This window comes from Camelina sativa, chromosome 4 (genome assembly GCF_000633955.1).
Source record: "Camelina sativa cultivar DH55 chromosome 4, Cs, whole genome shotgun sequence".
Lineage (NCBI taxonomy): Eukaryota > Viridiplantae > Streptophyta > Magnoliopsida > Brassicales > Brassicaceae > Camelina > Camelina sativa.
The window spans coordinates 11,589,335-11,612,093 of NC_025688.1; the positions used below are offsets into that span (position 1 = coordinate 11,589,335).

The following is a 22,759-nucleotide window of genomic DNA, read 5'->3' on the forward strand; positions in this document are numbered from 1 at the left end:
ACTCATTTGCCATTTCCTATTAAATGTCGGACTTATGTTTATAGAGTTAAATTATAATGAAAACGTAGAAGAGAGGATCATAAGAAATGACTTACAATCTTTGCAGCAGCATCCGTGTTCACTGCTGTCCCATCTTTTTTAGTTCGTGACTTGACCCACACATTCAGTCTAGTCACTTCATATGTGCTCTCTTTTCTCTGCGTAATTATAACACACATTCAGTGATATTAAGAAACCATTGTCAGAACTGGTGGCCAAAATATATTGATAATCACTGACTGACACTTACTAAATCTTCGGCCAATCTAACCACTCCTTTACGGCTACATGTGTGAGGAATCTGCTTACGTCTTCTTTCCTTGTATGAATCACTAACTGCCTATATAAAAGTATTAGCACACTCTATGTGGAAGATAAATTAAGTACAAGTTAGTACCTTAAACTCTTGACTAGTCTTCTCTTTGACAAACTTCCTCCACTCTGCCGTAGGAATATTGTCTGGTCGCAGCTTCATTCTTTCTACGTTGTTCGGAGCTTTCCTAATCTGATTAACCAAACATGACTTAGAGGCCCTCCATAAACATCCCATTTGCTTCAAAACAGCAGCTTTCTCATATTCTCCATCTAGTTCAAACCGTATCTACAATAAAGTAAAAAAGAAAAAAGATAAGATAAGAGTACTTAGAGCAAACTAATTGTGATTGTGACTGAAATTAAAATACGTGAACAGATTTCCATAGAACTGTCTTCAGCTCCTCACCAATTTTCCTCCAATCATCTATCACAACAGGAACATGTTTTCTTACCAAGGGACCTAAGTAGGAAGACAACTTAATCGATCCTTCTCCACACGGATCTTATTCGTTTATTAGGATCCTTGGCAATATCTTTCATCTTTGTTGGTCCTCTGTGTTTTTTAGTCTGGGACGGAACTGATGATGTAGCATCCTCAGAGACAGCAGCTGACTCTTTATCGGCTCCTTGTTCTGTAACGTCCTTAGCAGCTTCATCAACCATATGACTATCTATCACAGTCTGATCCGGTTGTTGTTCATCAACCTGTGTGTCTTGAGGCTGCTTGTCATGTGGATATATGGTGCCAACGAATTCAGGTTCTTCTTCTTGTACGTTGGTCTTCCTTTTCCTTCCACCCTTTTTCCCCTTACCCATCTTCTACGTCTGTAAAACTAAGAGGGAAACTCAAATATAGACTCAAAGACAGACCAAGTATCCAAAACCAAAAAATCAAACAGTCATGCGAAACCAATCAAATATAGACTCAAATGAACGCGATCACACAAAATTTCCTTCACAATCATCTCTGACATTTTGAGCCTCATCACCTATTAACAAGAAATCGATACAAAAGGCCAAGAAATCGATAGATGTGCCTAACCTCTATAGTGATTGTATTCTTTCCCCGATATCTGAGAACCCACACCTATTAAGAAGACACACAGCTGTAATTACAACAACCAACGAAACACTGCTGTGTATACCGACTATAAACTCACTTTCAACTCACCTGAAAATCGGATCTGAGGAGAGTTGATGCGAATTACGAGAGTGAGACAGATCGAATCGAGATGGAGAGAGATCTAAAGGATGAAATCGACTGAGATGGCGAGAGATCTAGAGGATGAAATCGACGGAGATGGCGAGAGATGGAGAAGATAATATCGATGGAGATGGCGAGCGTTGGAGAAGATGAACTCGACGGAGATGACGAGCAATGGAATCTCCGGAGACGGCGAGCAAAGGAGTCCGTGGAGATGACGAGCAAACAAGTCGACGGAGAACTCGAAGGTTTTGTCTTTTTTTTTTTTTGCCTTCTTTATTTTGTCTTTTTTTTGTGCTATGAAATGTAAATGTTTTATTTTTCAGACCGCCAAAATGTAATTTTTTTTCTTTGGCGGAATCAGGTGTTTTTAGTTCCCGCTTATTAATTTTTAGGCATAGCATTAATGCAATGCTATAAGTCTATTTGACAAACTCTCATTTCACTTTTAATAGCAGTTACAAAAATTATGCTATTATAATCTGCTATCAATACCCATATTTGTTGTAGTGACACATCTCCATTAATTTGTTTAATTTTTCTATGGTTAGAACTTTATTCATATAACAATATTTTTTGTAGGTGTTAGCTTATTTTTAAGAGTATAGTTCTTTGTGATTTTTTTTTTCTTCTCTTTGTTTACGAGTCAAGTGGTCTACGTCTAAAACTGTAATACACTTTTGCATTAATCTGTTTAATTTTCCTATGCTTATAACTTTATTCATATAACAATCATTTTTTGTAGGTGCTAGCTTTTTTTTTTCGAGATATATGCGCAAGAACTATACACAAAGATGGTGTTGCGATGCTGCAAAAGAATATATGTATGGTTCTTTGTAACTTGGAGAACTTGGAGAAGATATTTCCTCCTTCTTTTTTTGATGTTATGGAGCATTTGGTGATTCACTTACCATACGAAGCTAGTCTTGGAGGACCTGTGCAGTTGAAATGGATGTATCGTTTTGGATGATACATGGGCCATCTAAAGAAAAATGTGAAAAATAAGGCAAAAGTAGAAGGTTTGATTGTTGAACAATACATCAACGAAAAAAATTCTACTTTTTGTACTTATTACTTTGAACCACAGATAAAGACAAAATATCGAAAAGGAGATCGACACTATGATAGAGGTAATCAAGACAATACTTATAAGTTTGATGGAATTCCAGATATCTTTTCTCAGGCAGGGAGGGGCAGTGGTAAGGAAACACAGATATGGCTCCAAGATAAAGATTATCATATTGCACATACATATATTTTGCGGAACTGTGACCAATTAAGATCATTTGAAAGGTATGTAATATTAATATACACATATGTACTTTAATTTATATATTGGTAGATTGAGTGTAATAAATCATAATTATTTTTTTTATGAAATTATATGTATATAGGTTATTTGATGAGAGCATGATTGCGGCTAATCCTGGGATTACTGAAAACAATTTAACCGAGCTTAGAGAGAAAACATATTCAAGCTGGTTACAAAAACATGTAAGTGTTAATCTAGAAAAAAATAAAATATGTGCATGTGTATCTTTGATAAGCTTATATTAGAATATGTGTAGTGTCCATGAATTTTTCTTTTAAATAGGTAGAAGATAGTTGGAGCGATAATTCATATCCAAAGTGGTTGTTGAGTCTCGCTCATGGTCAAATACTTCAAGTTACTTGTTGGCCAATGTATTTTTGTCGTGGATATATATTTCACACATATGATCATGGGAAAGACAAAAAGAATGCCAATTATGGAGTTTGTGTGAAAGGTATAACATCTTCCGGCTCAAGTGAAGAAGCTGCTGACTTTTATGGAGTATTGAAAGAGATTTATGAGCTGTATTATCCATGACCATTTGATCTAAAAGTTGTGGTTTTTAAATGTGATTGGTATGATTCAACCATTAGAAAAGGTATACGAAAAAACAAGTCAGGGATTATTGATATTAATGCTAAAAGGCATTATCAAAAGTACGATCATTTTGTTTTGGTTTCACAAACAGATCAGGTATGTTATGTTCCATATCCACGAATGACTCAGCCGAAAAAAGATCAACAATGGGAAGCAACAATTATGATACACCCGAGAGGAAAATTATTGGTCAACCAAAATCTGGATTTCACTGCACTGCAACATGATAACGACAATTCTGTTGTCCAATATGATTCATTGCACATCGAGACTCTATTATATCCAGATGGTCAAGTAGAAGATCTTGATGATCCAATTGTAGAAGAAGAAGTTGGATCAGACGCTGAAGATGAGAATTCTGATATCGAATTAACTACTCACGATGAAAGTGAGTAAACAATTTCAGATAATTTTGTCATTTGTACTCTTTTGAAAAAATTGTATTTTCAGCTTCTTCTTTTTTCTTTCTAATATTGAAACTGTTTTCTTATTTAATTATGGTCACAAAAGTGGTAATAATTATGTCACAATCTATGACTAAACATAAAAGTAACTAAAATAGTGACTAATTGTGACAAGGTAGTTACAAAATATTTGTAACTAAAAGTGACGTAAATATAATCACAAAAATCGTATAATTTAGTTATCTGATTTAGTTACAAATCTGTTTTTATATGTGACTAAATATTTTGTAACAATTTCGACATAATTAGTGACCAAAATTAGTTACCTTCAAGTCAGTTACAATATTTTAACTAAATAGTGACATTGTAGTGACCTTCACTATGGAATAAAATTTTCCATAAGGAAATGACTTGGTAAGGGTTTAAAAGAGAAGAGAAGTCAAAGAAGAGAAGAAATGCCAAAGGGATGTCTGAAGAAAAATTAAACGCGCGAAGGGCAGATCAGTTGGCCGATCAGACGAACGGATGTACCAGGCGTACATGGAACGGACGGACGTACCAGCCGTACGTGGAAGCGGACAGGACCGTGACCGTGTTGTGTTGCCAGAATGGGAAGGAACCCATCAAGCGGATGATTAAATCATTAAAAAAATGGAGTTAGTGGAATTTCCACTAAATGATTAAAATAATCACAAATTAGTACTAAGTGAGAATTTTCCACTAAGTTTTATTTAAGTCGAAAATGTTAGTGGAGAGGAATATTCCTCCATTTTGCATGCGACTTGAGAGAATGAGGGAATGACACCTCACCCTTTGAGGTGTCAACTCACATGTGTCTGAAGAATGTCTTTGCGACACCTCATCTCCTGCGTATGGCGTTGTGAGCTTCGCCCAGGCTCCTATAAATACAACACTTCTCTTCATTGTGGAAGAAGAGAGAAAGTTTTTATTCGCCCGAAGTCTGCTAAGAGAGAAAGAGAGTGAGTAAAAGGGAGAAGAGAGTAAAGTAGTGAAGTTTTCACTAAGTGTTGAAGCCTCACCGATCAGCTGCTGCATCTGCGAAGAAGTGTTGAAGCCTCCAAGGATTCCAATGGTTTCCACTTGTGATCTTCGACAATTTGTGAGTTCAGGAAGCATAGATCTGAATTAGATCGGAGTTAACAACTCGATCTAGTGTCAGCTTGCATGTGCATATAGTTGCATCTTTCTTGAATTTCTTGTGTGATTTTCTTGAAGTTTGCTTTGGGGTTGGTTGCTAAGTGTGGCATGTACTCCATGGTATATCATGTGCATGATCGCCGATCTGCACATTTAATATATTGCATGTGAGGTGTAGTGGTGATACTTAGTGATTTACAAGTTCTATAAGGCTTGTAAACTTAACTATCATCGGATGGAATGGTCTTAGCATGTGTCGTTGTGTAAAGGGGTCAGACAGCCATAAGCATGCTAATACAGGGATATGGCTGACCTTCGCATTAAGTGAATCTCAACATGCACCCAGTCTTGAGTACTGCGATGCATGTTGATTGCTCGGAGAGACTTGGTTAGCTACCATGGCTGGAGCTGTCTTCACGACGGTATAGTATAAAGAGGGGTTTCCGGTTGCATGCCTTTGTGGTTGCAATGCGGGTGTTATGAGGCGAAAAAGCGAATGGTGGCATATCTGGGCCCTAGTAAACTTATTTAAAAACTTATTTTCTTTTTATTCAAGTTTGCATGTTGTTTGATTGTTTGCATTTAGTTTTATTTGGTTTATTACCTTTCGCATGCTTTCTCTGATGTTTGTGTTGATTTATTGAGTGTTTGATTTATTCCTTGTTGATTTGGGGTTGGGATGGGAATCTAATTTTCTGTAAGGACCCCTGAAACTCATTAAGTAATCTTAGATTACTTATGATAATATTTGTCCTGCAGGTAACCAGTAGTGGGGAGCTAGAGGGCGTGTTAGACGCTAGGAGCCCGGAAGTAGATATGTGTGCCTTTGTGTAAAGAAAAAGTATGTCTTTTATGTAAAAAAAATGTATAATCTTCTTGGCATAAGGCTTGGACACCAACTTGTCAAGTCTTTTTGTTAAACTATGTGAAATATTTTATTTTAATGAAAATCTCGGTTTTATATTTGAATACGAGTAATAACTCATAATGATCTAGTCCGGGTCGACTCAACGCTTGAGCATCAAGAGGGTTGAAAAGCCTAAGTGGTATCTAAAGTGGTGGGAAATAGCATTGATGGACTGACTAAGTTTTGAAATGGGTTTTTGAACCTCGGCCGGATTGTTAATGACTATTTTTAAAATAGCGTCCCAAGACCGTTTTGGGTAGTTCCAGCCATAGGACGGTTCGGGAGCTTTACAGACATATTTATGACCATTTTAAATACATCACACGTTCGTATGTAAATCGTCATAATATTATAACCAAACAAATGGTCACAAATTTTCCTTCACAATATTCACTTTTTTTTGTATTGACCATCACCACCATTGTCACTGCCACGCTTATCACCATTAACACCATCATCACTCCATCATTGATATTGCCACCACCACAATTCTTGATGGAAATCAATCGATCCTCGAAGTGATATAGCCATAAATGTTTTTTGATTTTGCATGAGTTTGATCGTTTCATATTGTAGATCTATCATTCTAGTTATGATATATTTTCATGTTTTTTTTCTTGAGACAAAAAACCTATAGCCATCAATATTTAAGAAACTAAAATTAAAATAAAACAATACCTACTAGTTTTCTTCCCACTCAGCACTTGGTTTAAGTCATCAATTTGACTTGTTTTACTCTCTACGCATGAGGTTGTAATGGATTTGTTCTAAGATATAACCTCTCTTCATTCCTTAAGATGTTCTTGTTGAGTTATTTACGTCAGTGATTTTGTGATAAGGTGCTAGTATGAGTGGTATGAATTTGTAAAATACATTCTTGGATCAATATTGGGGAAAGAAATTTTTATGTTTGATCAATTACGGCTCCAAATGTGACTAAGAATGTTTCATCATGGTAGCCATTTGGTCCACATGAAAGACGTTCTGATTCGTGAAACACTTGATTTGCTTTATTTTCTTTTCATTTTATCTATATAACCATAAAAGAGATTTTAGACTACAAAAGTACAAACGGTGGAAATGTGGTCGAAAAGCATAAAAACTGCACTAAAGATTTATTAAAAAATTATTCAAATGATAATGAAAATAGGTGAAAATTCAATGTTTAACATCGATTTTGATTATATTTTTTAGTTTTCAAGTTCTTATATTTTCTTATTTGTCTCATCATCTCAAATGGTATTATTAATGAGTTAAAACGACTCATCTAAAATACAAGTTGTTTAAGTGCCTCTTTCTTAGAGTTTTTCTCCTAGTTCATGCGTTATTCAAAAAAATGTTGTCGATGTTTTTTTTAGCTATATTCAGATTTGTGCTTTGTGATCAATTTCTCATGAGGTGTAATTCTTTTATGTTATAAAATCTAAATTTGACCCACAAAAATTTACTCTTACCAAACTGGCCCATAATATGTTCATTTCGAAGTTACTTACAAATGGTATTGGGCTTTACCATACGTCGAACCCAATTTAGAAAAATACATTTAGCTTTTTAATGAATCGTCCTCTACCTTTTAAAACCCTAGTCAATAGTTGGGACAAGTTTTTGACTCTCCTTCTTCGTTCTGTGCGGCGACGCTAGAGGTAAATCTTTGCTCTTTCCAGTATCTTTAAGAATATTCTTTTCTCTATCTTATCGAGATTATTGAATTTATTTTGACTTTGTCCAAGATATTTTTGTATAAAGTAGAAAAGAAATCTACATGTTTTGTTTCAAGATTTCAGTAATAAAACAATACCCAATACAGAGATCTAAATTTTGAATCTTTACATGTTTTCAAAACCTTCATCCTTCAGCTACTAAGTTCGTAAAATGGTGTCATAAACTGATTATTAGTTTATCATTTTTTTGATTGAATGTAGATTTGTATTTAGCAGAAGAAAAAAAACTGTGTTAAAAACTTAAAATAAATGTTTCATAGAGGACTAAAGAAAATGCATTTTTATACATTTTCTTTTTAGTTTCCATTTCTCTTATATTTTGTTATTGTTTAACATAAGTCAAACTGAAAGAACTCTATTTTGTCAAAGCTTTCAATTTCATGGAAGTCAACAACGGCGAAGCAAATGCAAAGATGGAAGCAGAACTCGTCCCTGACTGGACTGAGCTGACTTGGGAATGCCTCATCGATATATTCTCACGGTTGGGCATGGAACAAAGGTGGAATGCACCTATGTTGGTTTGCAAGACGTGGAGGGACGTGTGCAATGACCCGTTGCTCAACTTGGTATTCGATCTTGAAACTTGGTTTCTAACTTCCACCGAAACATGCAACCGGTGGAGTTTTGAATTTTCGAAAAACATCGACTCCATGCTCATGTCTGTTGTTGAACGAAGCAAGGGCTGTCTCAAAGAGATTCGGGTGAGACACTGCACAGATGAATCTCTCTCGTATGTCGCTGATAGGTACGTCTATGGAAAAAATATGATATTTTATATTTTTGCTTGATTCCATGAAAGTTTTGATCTAATTATATTAGAATGGTATCATGCATTGAATGTCTTGAAGTAATATATAAGTTATATGAGTCTATCCACCCAACAAATTTATTTCGAGACCAGATGGAAACTCATCCTTCTTAATCGATTTTAATATTAGGTTGAAACTATTGAGTTCATAAGAGATTATTAAAAGAGATAATCGCATCAAGACATGATTTATGATGCGATTATTAATATTAGGTTTTGTAATAATGCGATTATTAAAATCGATTACCTTGTTGCGTTCTCATCTCTTTAAATCGATTAGATTATTAAAAGAGATAATCGCATCAAGAATAATATGCAATCACGAAAATATCCATAAGAGATTATTAAAAGAATAAAGCTCGAAACTATTGAGTTCTCATCTCTTTAGAACTTAGCTTGACCTTGTTGTTTTATGAGCTAACATCTGATTTTGAGTGCTGTGTGAAGCATGAAGCTTGATTCGTTGCTCTTTGGAATCATTTGTTCTTAGATATATTTTTATGCATATGATTTTGAGTGATATAAGAATTCTTTTGTTGTGGATATTTTTTTTAGCTTGAAGAACCGGGTGAAGAAGAAGAAGATCTTGGATCAGATTGTTTACGGTTGGGTCAAGTTTTTAATGTTTGTCTGGTTTAAAAAATTGGTTTTATACTGGATTTGTGTCGGTTTTATTAGATTTGGTTAATAAACCGTTTAAACCAAAAAAATTGGAGAAATAGCAATAGAACTATCAATTCGGGAAGAAATAGTTGGAGCACTTAAGTTTGTGGGAGATATAAAACGAGATCAAAGTTCGATGTGAATCTGGTACGATATGATAGTTCCGAGGGGGAAATAGGACGTCCTTCCTGAATTTGAAAATATTCTCGGTATATGAAAATCTTATCAAATTCCATATTGTTTAATTGACCTTAATTGTAGATGCCCTCATCTTGAGGTACTTTGGGTTAATCATTGCCCAAATGTTACAGATAGATCAATGGAAAAGATAGCTTTAAAGTGCCCTAAAATCATGGAACTTGATATCAGCTGCTCTTATGCATTATCTTCTCGGTGTATGGAAATGTTTGGTAAGAACTGCAAGAATCTTCAGATTATAAAACAAAATTTTACGGCACTATCCGAGGTCTCGAGGTTCGAGTCTTTAGAAAACTACGTGGAGAATCTACCTATCATTCCTATAGGAAATGTTGATTCTCATGGGATTGGGTGTCATATGCAACAACTTAAGCAACTGGAACTTCGATTCTTAACAGTAACTGATAAAGCTCTTGCCAATATTTGTAAACGATGTCCAAAACTAGAGTATCTTGACTTGTTTGGGTGTCAAAACTTGACGAGGTATGGTGTGATTAAAAGTACCTCGACTTTGAAGAATTTGAAGGAGATCAAGAAGCCGAAGTTTAGAGCTTTATTCTTTTAATAATCTCTTATGGTTTTGTAATAATACTATTCTTTTCCTCCTTGGTTGAATTTGAAATGAACATTTCAGTTGAACTCTTTTTTGGGGGTTTCTTTTATCTTCTCATTTTATTGGTTTTTCATTTGACAACAAAAAATTCTTTTAATTTGTAAGAAAATTATTAGATTATATTTTTTTTTGTTTCACAAAAGTTTGTCTTTTAAAACCAAGTGGTGATGGTATAATGGTTTTCACTTGAGGAGCAGTTTTCCTATAAGTATCACAAAATCACAAATTTCATCTGATTCTGATTTGAAAGGAGTTGGAGAGATTGAAGGAAAGCAGCGACGGTGGTGGTGACAGCAAGGAGAAAGCAGCAACGGTGGTACTGACGACAAGTAGAAAGCTAACGATTTAGAGGAGAAGAAAAAGAAGAAGAAGCTGAGGAGTTGCAGTTTAAAATTGATGAAGAAGGGGATGACAGATTGATGTAACTTTTAGTAACGAAATTAACTTATTTACCTCTTATACGAATTTACACACAAAGGCTCAATTCAATTTTCAAATCATTACACACTTTCATAAGAAGGAAAATAAGTATCCGGAGATACGTTATTTATGAGTATATATAAATAGATGATCCTTTACACAAATAGATATATAAATATTTATATATTTGTATAGATTGAAATGACCAAATATAATATTATATGTAAATTACACAAACTCTCATATCTGATATCTTTCTTATCTACCACCCGGCGCTAGCCATCCTCCGAATCTTTCTCAATTTGTCTCCGCTCTTCTCTTTTGTCACATGTTTGCTTCTATTTATTATCTACATATATGCCAATTCATTAATTAATTATCATTAAAGTTTTCAAAAACAAAACGCATTAATTTTGTAAAATATTTGTTGGATAACGATATTGTTACTTTATAACGCTTTTTACAAAAAAAAAAACGCTCTTTACAAAACCCATGCAAACTCCTAATAGTATAAAGTCAACTTTGAATCCACCAATATCCACACATAAATCCAAAATGATGTATTCTGATAAATCATACTATATATTCGTTAAGTAACCGTTTTAGTACAAATGGAAATTGGAATGTTAATTACCTCTTGTCTTCTTTTCTTCTCATTCTCCTCCTAGCATTTATAAAAAATGGTTAATATGACATTATTTTTCAAATAAGCGAACAGTACTAGCTTTTTTTTTTTTGGGCAAACACTAGCTAGTAGTGGAATTATAATAATGTTTTAACAAGGAATTAAAAATTACCACAGTTTCCTTCAGCTTCGTGTTTTCTTCGGTAAGGTTGTGCACTTCCAACTCCAATTCCACAGTATAAGCCTATAAATTAAAGAGGGAAACCGTATTAGCATAACCAAAAAGAAATAAAATTGCAAACCAGAATTTAACCAAATGACCCTAGTTCATGTTATACAAAGTGCAGTTTCTATATTTTTTTTGGTTCATAATTGAACTCCGACTTACTTGTCTCCTGGCACGAGACCGAGCCGCAGATTCGCCGTTTTTGATCATCCGGCGTTGTCTCCGTTCCATCAAAACCTCAGGTGGACCGTCAATGATCCGTTTCTTGATCCTAAAAGCATCTAAACCGGTTATGTATTGATTATTACTGATCCTCCCATTCCCGGTCATACAGCTTGAAGAGTCTCCCAAAACCGAGTAATACGGCCGGTTTTCTTTGTAAACCGACCGGTTATCAGCGTAATTGTTTTGGTTCTGACAATGTAAACCGACTCCAAACTCCGGGTTATTATAATCAAAATCAGCACTGGACATCCTCATGGTTGTCTTCAATGGTTCTTGTACAACACCAGCCTTAACAAGAAAATCCTCGAGAGTGATCTCACCAAGGGTTTGTTGCCGGCGGATATCTTCGTCGGAGTTTTGACGGGAAGTTGACGAACGGTGATGCTGTTGTACACCGTTTTGTATCTCGAGCCAAACCTCGTCCACGGTCTTCTTGCACAAAGGAACCGGGAGGGACAACGAACCTTGCCGTGGCAGCACCGCCGGCTTCTCCCCGTGGTGAGCCACACTTCCTCCTCCTCCTCCTCCGTTGTTGTCGTTTTCTTCAACGGTCGTCCACAAGTTCGCTAGGAACTCGTCCATGTTCATCGCCCCGAAGCTCTTGCCGCTTTTCATCTGAATCTCGTCAAGAGTTAGCGACAAGATCGAGTTTTGTCTAGCAACCGGTGCCTCCTCCACGGGTTCTTGCACAAACGTTTGCATTTGCGTTTGCGGGAGGTCATGGTTGTACATATGGAAGATTGAAGTCTCCGTTTCAAAAACAGCAGACATCGTTTGAACACCTAGAAATCTTGAAATTGTTAACATGCATTCATATGTAGGAAACAAATGTTACCAAAGTACTACAAAAAAGAAAAAGATAAGTTTTGCTACCTTGAAAAAAAAAAGTTGTAAGAAGGAAGAAGGGGAAATAGTTTAGGATTGTGTCAGTGGAAACTGATACTTTTAAAGTGAAGAAGAGGCGGAGTCTACAATGGTGTAGATATATATGCAATATGCATGCATGCGACTGTGATATTTATTTTCATTTTTTTAATTATAAAAACACGTTTATTGGAGTAGTAGTGAAGTAGAAGAGTGTAAATTGTAACTGACAAAAGCTACCAAAATAAAAATAAAATATTTTGACATTGATTTATATGGTACGTCGAATCTGGATTCTATTATTTTTGCTTCTTTGTTTATCGATTGACACGTCCATGACACTGGTCTCAAACGTTCTGCTAAAAATCTATCTTATATCCTTCTTGCGAAATTGTGTTATCTTATTTTTTCACTCGTATACGGAATTTTTACCTCGTAGCTAATTGGTTATTCATTGAATCCTATCGGTAACGTTTGGTTGAGTGTCGCCTAATAGTAGTAATATATATAGCACAATAGTTTTATATTGCAAGAATTTACAGTATATATTCTACACGTTTACAATACATTTGATATGTTTGACAATATGTCGTATATGCATGGAATATAACTTCTAGAAGATTATAAGCGTTTTCTTAAAGCTACAACCTTAACACAATACAAACAAATAAATTTAGATGTATTGGCGTAAATAAGTGCTGCTTGCTTTCACAGGTGCTGCATCTAGATGATGTCAGGGCAATGTGAAGAAGTAAGTAACGTTTTAACTTTTAATAAATAAGATAAATTAGAAAATGTTATTTTGTTGTTGAAGATTGTTAATGGTAGTAAGTAACTAATCCAAAATTTATATCACTTTTTATAGTTTTGAAAATTTGATGAATAGCATCAGTTGATAAAAAGTAGCGAATAATAGAATCAAAATAAGACATGAATTTGACAAAATAATGAAAAGAGAGACAGAACTAAACACATGTTAGAAAAATATTATCATAATGACTGATAAGCTATGGCTTCGATTGGTAACATGTACGAAATTGAGTTACAATGTAATATGATGTCATTTTCAGTACAAAAAGATATATAGTGAAAACTGTAGATAGATACATGTGTTGAGTTACTATAAAAAAGATTTAATTTTATATAAAAAATGATGGGTAGCAGTTGACCAAAAAAGTGATGGATAATATTTTTTTGTGTGTAGATGTTGTTGTATGTATTATTTAAGTAAATTTAATTTAAATTACTGAATAATTTTAAGAAATTTACAAAATCAAAAAATATTAACTGAAAACAAAGTTTATTAACATATGGTAACATTAGTTTCGAGACCGTTTTGGAGGGCAAATCTAGATTTGTGATAATAACCATAGGGCCTTTTCCAGCGACTAGATTTGTGACAGTTTTGTGCACAAATTTTATGGATTGCAATTCACATCCAAATGTATGTTTAATAAATAATAATCAGGTTATTTTTCAATATTTTTAAATGAAGTAAAATCAAAATACTTCACTTTTACTAGCAAAAACATTGTTATTATCTAAATTTTGTCGTTATCTTATTTTGATAAAATTATTAAGCATCAAAAATTAAATATTTTGATATTAAAATTAGTTTATTTAGCAAAGCTTGTTGACAAAAAATAATTAACTAACATTTTTATTAGTTGATATAATAAGACAATAGTTTTTTTAAAGGAAACTTTAAATTCTTTCACTTATTTCTGCCAGAAATCAAGATTTGTTTTGCATTACTTTCTCCTGAAACTCGGCATGGACTCAATCATATTCGAGCGTTACTTTATCAAACAAAGATACATGCAAATTCAGACAAAATGAACTAATTGAAAGTTGAAAGTTTTTTTCTTTTACTAAAAGTTAGATTTTTTTTAATAAATTATTTATTTTATATTGCGATCTAGATGAATTTGTTACAACATTACAAAATACATTGAAATTCTAAACAACTTGGGTGTTAGATGAAAATAATAAGCTTGATTATCAATTATCTTAATATGTGAAGTGTTATTAAACCTATACACTATATTTTCTTTTTTAAAAACACTTTAAATTTACTATATACCAATTATAATAGATCAATATTAACGGATCAAATTCTATCGAAAATCAGTCATTACTATGAATTTAGGACAAAAATGCCCATAGACAATTTTCTTTTTCTTGTAGTGGATAAAATAAATATGTCAAAAATATAAATATTTTACAAACACAAATTTGATGTTTGTCAATCAAAATCAAGCAAGAAAACGAATAAATTAGAAATAATGACTTAGTCTCTAAGGTGGCTCAGTGATCACAGATTTTGGTCTGTACATTGGGAGATCTTCTCCTAAAAGAAGTGATTTTAAAATCGCATCGCAAACTCCATCGTAGTGCACGATTAGGTGGCCTCCTTTAGGGACCTCATGGTACCTAATCCATGGAAGCTTGCGGCACAAACATCTTTGCAGCTGAAACGGTATCACTTTGTCTTCGTAGCCTTGCCATATTTGAACAGAAGATGAGATAGTTTTGGGTTCAGACAAAAACGGGTTGGGTAGGTCTGTCGGGTCGAAGTCCCACTCGTCAAAGGCTACCAAAAAATCGCTTCTCAGCGTTTCGAACACGTCATGTTCTCGTAACTTTTCCTGTGGACACATGTGTTTAATATATATGAATATATGAGAGTATTCATAAACTGAAATTTAGAAAAATTATGAAGGTTATCAGATTTTGCTACAACTTTATTTTTGTAACTAAAAATGGAATTTGTCAAAATTCAGAAACAAATTGAAGTAACATGACTCTTGATAGCCCAAAACTTATTCAAATAAATTCTATACATTTCCTCATAGATAGATACTTAATTTCAGTATCACATTTTTTTTTGTTGTCGTCTAGTACTCAAAATCCCAGTTTATAATAACAATCAGCAACACTAACACTAAAATAATTAATTTAACTATAGTATAAATTATTATTTAATTGGTTGTAAATACATGTCTTTGAAAAAAATTTCTCCTAGATCAGGTCATGGATAATATTGGGCGTACGTACATTTGGTGATAAATTAGAACTTAGAAGTTAGTCAATAATTTAGAAATTAATGAAATATATCGAAAAAAGCTTCAAGAAAAGAGTAATAATAGTAACCTTCGTGAGCATTGGGAAGCCTTTAGTGTGCTTGAGGACTTCGATGTCTTGGTCGTTGAAGTAAACAGGGTTTTTCTCTAGCATCGAAGTTGTAGAGAACATGTTCTGAGTCACTAACCAATGTAGAAGTCCCGGAAAATACTTTGCCATCCAAAGTGACCATTTCGCCACTTCTCTTCTGTAGTCTTTTTGCATCAGACTCCTTGGAATCGACGGCCATCTATAATTCATCACCGGAGCCACCATTGCCACTCCTGCTAGCCTGTTCAGTTTCATTTATTTGTGAACAATCCATAAATTTGATCGTAACTAATATAACACACATTATTCTTACATTTGTAATTTCTCTTACTATTTTTGTCAAATTCATTCGATAACAGCATAATGTGGATCAATGAGTTCGAATCCAAGAAATTACACTACTCATAAGGTCTAAATTAATCGAAACCGAATCAAATCAAAATTAATTAGATCCAACCAACCATCCTGAATAAATTTTTTTTTATGTAATGAGATATAATATATAAAAAAAAAAAGAAAAAAAAAGCAAACTAAACAAGACTAAGGTGTTGCATAGACTGTGTTAAGTTGGGTACTGTACAATTATTGGTGCGACAAGGAAGAAGAGAAAAACAGCTGTGTACGTGCTATAGAATAGACTATAGTGAAGGTTTAAATATAAATTAAAGCATCAGTTATTGTTATGAGCTTTTTGTCAAAAAGTTTTAAAACAAAAATTGATCCTACAATATGAATTTGAACATGTTAATTCTCTGACAAATTTGGCCAATCTTGAAGGAAATATTTTTACAACATGTGTCTTGACTTGGAAGACTGACTTTTAAGCATTATAATAAGTAAATTTATTTAGTCGACATATTAGTTTTGTTTACCTTTGAGGAATGTGTTTAAGGCAACTCCAAACAGTGTACGAACCCATTGAGATTCCGATCAAATAAAACCTGGATCCGATCTGTAACCGATCCGCCAGTTCTTCGACATCGTAGGCTTCGCTCTTCAACGAACGTTTGGGATTTGGGTCGCTTTCTCCGTAACCAGCTCGATCGTATAACACAAAGGATATCCCAATTTCATTCACAAGCTCCTGAGATTATAACTAAAACAAGCCTCATTAGTCTTCCAACCAGCTACTGTCTAATAAAATCTCATTTTCTAACTTAATTTTTACTTTTTTTTTTTGGTACACAAAAACATTTCAGACATTCCACATTAAAGAGCACAAAGAAAAAAAAATCATAGGTGATCTCTAGAAGTCAGTTTCTTGAATCTTGTAATGGACTGGAATCCGAAGATGCTGAACCCAAAACCCAAAAAAGAATGCAGAAGAAAGTTTTTTCTTTTTTCTTTTTCCACTTCAATTGTCAGAATTTGAAGCATATAGTTTTGGATCTATGTGATTAGAACTTAGAAGTAAAAAAATTCAAAAAAAATGACTCAGGAAAAAAAAAAACATAGGAATCAAGAGGATCTAGGAATAAAGGATCATTGTATACTTGTGAGACATTGAAGTTCATATCTTTGGAGCTACCAAATCCATGAACAAGAACGATGGTGAACTTTGCATCATCCTTGGGGACACCTCTTTCCTTGTAAGCCAAGTATCTACCATCTCGAAGTTTGATTCTTCCTTGATGATCCGCCATTGTTGGTGTTGACCTCGTGAAGAAGAGAAACGAAGAAAGGAGAATAAATATGTTAAAGCATTAAGACTAGGGAGAAAGGGATCTAGCTGGAATTATTAGTAGTAGAATCATTATTGTAATTATATAGTACTGTTGAATAAGTATTATTTTATTTTATCAAAGATTGGGTTTCTCTTATTGGTTTGATTATCAACTTTTAAATAGAATACTTTAGGGATCATTGGAATATTCGGAGCTGCTTTGAAGGATAGAGGGAGGGAGCCGGAGAAAGAAAGGACAATTTACAGAATTGTTTGTTAAAATTTATATTTTTTGCTGTTTTTGTATAAAAATCCACTCAAATCAGTATTCATCTTGATATTTTTTGCTATGTCTAGAAAAACTGTAAAAAGGAGTGTGAAAAATTAGTGCTCCATTTGGCCTCCTCTCATGGCAATTCACTTAGGCTAATCCGGCCCTGACCTTATAAAGCTTACTTATCAATTGAGAACACTAGTTTTAACTTTTAAGTATCAAGACATAGTTAACTCCAAACCCTTTCCACTTACAAAATGCCAACTTTTTTTTTTTTTTTTTTTTTTTTTTTTTTTTNTTTTATTAACATTCTTCCCAAACTGGGCATAGTAATTGATTACATCGGAGAACAGCCATGGCTACAAAAAGGTGAGAAAGATTTCGGCGACAAAGACCGGGAAATGAGATCTGAACTGCTACGGGTAAGGGGAACACAAGGTTAGAGCGATTAGTACCGGCGGTAACAAAAGAGACTTCTTTGCGGTTACGCTCCGACTCCGAACTCTTTGACCGGAGTTACCGGTTCCTGTCGCCGAGTCATCGCTGAAGCAAACCTGACCCGAAACTTCTTTCCCGGAACCGTCAACCTATAGACACCCCTTCCCTAACCCTTTAAAAGAAAAGAAAAAGAGAAGCTAGATCACAAAATGCCAACTTCATGATAAAATCTTGCAAATATGTTAATAAATTTGCATACATTGCGTTTTATGATTAAATCATTTTCTTTAATGGTTAAAAATCCAATTTTAGTGTTCACATTGTTTCCATTAAACTATCATTTTCGTTTTCTCTATCTTTTTCGCTAACATCCTACTCTTCCTCTCCGAAGTCGTTAGAGTATTTTCTGATATTTACTTTTTTTTTTTTTGTTTTTTTTTTGAAAAACAACCAATAATCCTGAAGTAGTTTTATTAACAAAAAAAATTCAGAAAAGTGGTAAAAAAATTTAAAGTCGTGGAATGTGAAATTTGTCCCATATTCTAGATAAAGTCGTGGAAGGAGGATGAGAGGTGGAAGTTTGTAGGAGATTTTGCAAACGATCCATAGTCTCTGGATTGGTAGATCGACTAGGGTGAGAATGTGAAATTTGTGACTTCATGTTACCTTACTTCGATCGATTTACTGATTAAATGTTTTAGGTTATACTGTCAAAATTATGTAATTTAAATTATTTATTAAAAATTTTGGTAAAAAAAGTCATTATTTTAAATATGTAACTTGAGTTATTGATTAATCGCTCATCTCGTTCTTGGACAAAGATAATTTAGGTCATTGTATAAATAACATGCTCAATAGGTTAGTTGAAATCCGTTTATTGTTTTGGGTGGAAAATGGTGTTTATTTTGGGTGGAAATTATAGTTTCTTTGGGTGTAAACATGTCCAGCTCAAGGTAGATAGAAGTGTGACTGGCCATGGTGACTTTTGGTCAATTCTAAAAATTAATCTTCTAAAGAGAGAGGCCTATTTAAAAATAATTAATTAAATTAGTCCAAAAAGTCCAATTCTTTTTTTTTGAGATTTATATTAAAAGCCTTAAAAAAAAACAGGCGGAAAATTTAAAGTTTTCACAGCTTTTACTTGATTTAGGCCCAAAATTTTTAAAAGTAAATTTATTTTGAAAACCCTTAATGTTTTTTTTTTTTTTTTTTTTTNTATGTCAAGTATTCTACACTCCCACACAGTACATATTTAGTAAAGATGGCCAAAAGAATATATTTTTTTGGTGTTAAAGCCCTAAATTATGTGACCGGGATACCCTATAAAATTATGGTGAGCATAATACTCGTGGGCCAGATGGTCGTGGTAATGGACTCGAGAAAATTGGTGACCAAGATTAGCTGAGCCTCAAAGTATGTGTGGCCGTGAACAAGGGTCCAGAATTGTACATGTCGAGCATTGCTATTAGGCATGAGACTCTCTATATATGATTCGAGAAACTAAGCACCACCAGCCAATGGTCGTCGTCACAACAAGGAGCATTGGTTCGTTTGCTAGAAGAAGTAATCCAAAATCAAGATACTTAAAGCCATTTGCCAAACATCTACATTGTTAGTAGTAGTTGCATTACCACTAATTATCCTTAAAAATACTTTTTCTTTTGAGTTCGATAAACTTATATACCAAACAAGTTGTAATTTGTAATTTAGATTGAAAAAAAAACTTAATTAAATCGAGAATCTTTTACAAGAAGATAGCTCTTTTCTCCAAAGGTCGGGTTTTTATTCTCTCACTGTCTCTCACATATCATCCAGTTTTATTATACACAAACACACAAACACACAAGTCTTGTCTTCCAAATTTTGTCACATTTAGCCCCAATTGTTTTAGGTTTTTTTCTACTTTGTCTCTGCTCTAACCACGAAAAATTAGGGTTTTTTTTTCCTCTCTAAAGAAAAAAAATTTACCGGAGGAAGAAAGAAAAAATTAACCTCGAAATTGACTTCATTCTCCAGTTCCTAGAGTATCTTCTTTCTGGGTTTTTTTTTTTGGTTTCGTCCATGAATTCGTCTTCTTCGTGTTGTTCAGAACTGTTTTTGCTGAGTCCTTTAGTAAACTTCCCCGAGCTTTGTTTTGTGATCTCAATGGGGTTTTTCTGATTTTCGATTTCTGTTTAGTTTCGAATTGAGAAGAGAAGAGATGATTGCGGAGAAACCTGTTTGGGTTAAACATGAAGGGTTACAGATATTTTCTATTGATGTTCAGCCTAATGGTGAAAGGTTTGCTACAGGCGGTGGTGACCACAAGGTTTTTTTTTTCTATTTCTCTTCTTCTTTTATTTCTTTTGTTTCCTTATTGTTCTGTGGTTTCGTTATTGATTGATTTGCACTTAGTTTGCTAGTTTGTTTGAATTGGGATTTGATGCATCTTTGCTACGAGATTGGTGCAACTGCTTCTTAGAGATTTCGTAAGGCTGGTTCTTTTTCACTGCTTAGTATGTATGTACATGTGTGGTTCTTGAATCTTTGTTTCTTGTTTGGATTTAGTACTGCTGCTTTCTTTTGAGATTTGCGAATGTTTGTCTTATTCAACACTATGAATTGTGGATGTTGATTACTTTGATTCTAGTACAAACTGTGGTTTGTTATGCCAGTGCTTGTGTTCCTCTTGGCTTGATGAAGATTGTAGGTTTTGTATCCTTTGTTATTGTACCCGTGTGTCTGACATAGGTCTGTTTATCCTTTTCCCTCATTGAATGGAACAGAGTAGATTTTTAGTTGAGTATTGCTTTCAAAAGTTAGGAAGTTGTTTTTAAGCTGTTTTTGCTTACATGGTTGTAATTGATTAGTGAGTGAACATAGCTGAACCTTTCTCTTTATTGTGCTAAGTAGTTTTAGTAATCGTAGTCTGTTAATATGAATATAGGTCCGTATATGGAACATGAAGTCTGTTGACAAGGATTTGCAAAACATAGATACAAAAGAGAGGCTTCTCGCAACTCTTCGTGACCACTTTGGTTCAGTCAATTGTGTTAGGTGGGCTAAGCACAGTAGGTACGTGGCATCTGGTTCTGATGATCAGGTGATTCAAATTCATGAGAGGAAGCCTGGTTCAGGCACCACTGAGTTTGGTAGTGGAGAAGCCCCCGATGTTGAGAACTGGAAAGCTGTTATGACTTTAAGGGGCCACTCTGCCGATGTGGTAAACGCCATTTTGCTTTTCTTTATTATCTTCAATGGTCATTTCAGTGGTTATGTAATAACTGAGGTATATTTTTTTTTCTAATTATCCTTGAAGTAGGTGGATCTTAATTGGTCTCCAGATGATTCGATGCTTGCTAGTGGGAGTCTGGACAATACAGTTCATATATGGAATATGCGCACTGGTATGTGTACTACTGTTCTCAGGGGTCACTTGAGCTTGGTCAAAGGCGTAACCTGGGATCCAATAGGGTCATTTATTGCTAGCCAATCGGATGACAAAACTGTGATAATATGGCGAACAAGCGACTGGGGCATGGCTCACAGAACAGATGGTCACTGGGCAAAATCGGTATGCGATATTTGTTTTAGCTATTCTGTTAGAATGTTTTAACATAAAAGAAATGATTGTATAAAGAATTTGATTAGTGTTTCCAACTCTGTTATGTGAAAGTTTTTGCTTCCCTGTTCTCCTAGGACGTTTACTGCTAATAGGATCTGATATATCTATTTTTTTCTAGCTTGGATCAACATTTTTCAGGCGACTTGGATGGTCCCCTTGTGGCCACTTCCTTACTACCACTCATGGGTTTCAGAAGCCGAAGCATTCTGCTCCTGTGTTAGAAAGAGGGGAATGGTCTGTAGCATATGACTTCTTAGGTCATAGTGCTCCAATCATTGTTGTTAAGTTCAATAATTCAATGTTTAAAAGAACCCCCTCTAGTACCCAGGATACTAAACGAGTTGGGTGGAGCAATGGAACATCAAAGTCAGGGGGGAAAGATTTGCAGTCATACAATGTTATTGCAATAGGAAGTCAAGACCGTACTGTAACTGTATGGACAACTGGAAGTGCGCGTCCTCTTTTCGTCGCGAAGCATTTCTTTGGGCAAAGTGTTGTCGATCTATCATGGTAAAGTTTTCCCTTTGTTTTTTGGTTCAGAAATCTGCATATCCAGTGATTTCATGATTTGCAGTTATGTCTTCATAATAGGTTTTTGTTTGTGTCTCAAAAGTGCATTGATCTTTTAAATGATATATTTAACCTTAGGAAATTACAGGAGTCCTGATGGATATTCACTTTTCGCATGTTCCTTGGATGGAACAGTCGCGATGATTCACTTTGATCCAAAAGAACTAGGCGTCAGGCTTACCGATACTGAACTCGAAGAATTGAAGAAAAGTCGATATGGAGATGTCAGAGGCCGGCAAGCAAACTTAGTTGAGTGCCCAGCCCAGTTATTACTTGAAACTGCCTTGACAAAGCAAATAGGTACTAAGAGGTCGGCATCGGATGTTCAACAAAATCAGGTAACCGCAAAACCATCTGCTAGTGTTGAGATTACTGCAAAGAGGCGTAAGTCGCAAGTCGATGATCGGGATAAGACAGCAGATGCTACTACTGGTGACACATTAAATAAAGCATCTATCTTAAATAGGGTATCTAGTCCTGTGAATCAAAAAGTGTATAGAAGGCCCGACGGAAGAAAGAGGATCATTCCTGAAGCTGTTGGAGTTCCCCAACAGGAGAATAATATCGCGGTTAATGGGATTGGGCAAGCTCAAAATTTTCTGCCTGCTATCACTGCTGCTCCTGGTACGGGAGATAATGGAGATTTTCCTGTGGAGATTAGCAATAGGGATTCATCTGTGAAAGAAATAGTTTGCAGGAATCCTGATCTTAAAGAGCGTTCAAGGATTACAGCTCGT

At 34.6% G+C, this 22,759-nt stretch overlaps 4 protein-coding genes across 5 annotated transcripts in view; 2 read left to right on the forward strand and 2 right to left on the reverse strand.

The window, feature by feature from the left end:
- LOC104780296 (putative F-box/LRR-repeat protein 19) lies at positions 7,498-9,331 on the forward strand. Its single transcript, XM_019244620.1, has 3 exons — positions 7,498-7,579; positions 8,027-8,402; positions 9,021-9,331. The coding sequence occupies exons 2-3, from the start codon at positions 8,038-8,040 to the stop codon at positions 9,151-9,153; spliced, it is 498 nt and encodes a 165-aa protein (XP_019100165.1). The 5' UTR covers positions 7,498-7,579; positions 8,027-8,037; the 3' UTR covers positions 9,154-9,331.
- LOC104780297 (ABSCISIC ACID-INSENSITIVE 5-like protein 1) lies at positions 10,417-12,406 on the reverse strand. 2 transcript variants are annotated; one of them, XM_010504797.2, is made up of 5 exons: positions 12,309-12,406; positions 11,373-12,217; positions 11,157-11,228; positions 10,994-11,023; positions 10,417-10,708 (listed from the first exon to the last, which is right to left on the reverse strand). In XM_010504797.2, exons 2-5 carry the CDS (start codon positions 12,204-12,206, stop codon positions 10,622-10,624), a joined length of 1,023 nt encoding a protein of 340 aa, XP_010503099.1. In that variant the 5' UTR covers positions 12,207-12,217; positions 12,309-12,406; the 3' UTR covers positions 10,417-10,621. The 2 variants fall into 2 exon arrangements, with proteins under 2 accessions (XP_010503099.1, XP_019100162.1); XM_019244617.1 differs by lacking the exon at positions 12,309-12,406 and having other exon boundaries at positions 11,373-12,293.
- LOC104780298 lies at positions 14,597-17,188 on the reverse strand. Its single transcript, XM_019244618.1, has 4 exons — positions 16,967-17,188; positions 16,346-16,557; positions 15,453-15,714; positions 14,597-14,947 (listed from the first exon to the last, which is right to left on the reverse strand). The coding sequence occupies exons 1-4, from the start codon at positions 17,114-17,116 to the stop codon at positions 14,597-14,599; spliced, it is 975 nt and encodes a 324-aa protein (XP_019100163.1). The 5' UTR covers positions 17,117-17,188.
- LOC104780299 (protein HIRA-like) overlaps positions 19,630-22,759 on the forward strand; it is a 10,603-nt gene continuing 7,473 nt past the window's right edge. The window contains exons 1-5 of the mRNA XM_010504798.2: positions 19,630-20,156; positions 20,775-21,050; positions 21,150-21,401; positions 21,571-21,962; positions 22,111-22,322. Coding sequence (XP_010503100.1) covers positions 20,049-20,156; positions 20,775-21,050; positions 21,150-21,401; positions 21,571-21,962; positions 22,111-22,322 — 1,240 coding nt within the window. The 5' untranslated portion in view covers positions 19,630-20,048. The remainder of the gene's footprint in view (positions 20,157-20,774; positions 21,051-21,149; positions 21,402-21,570; positions 21,963-22,110; positions 22,323-22,759) is intronic.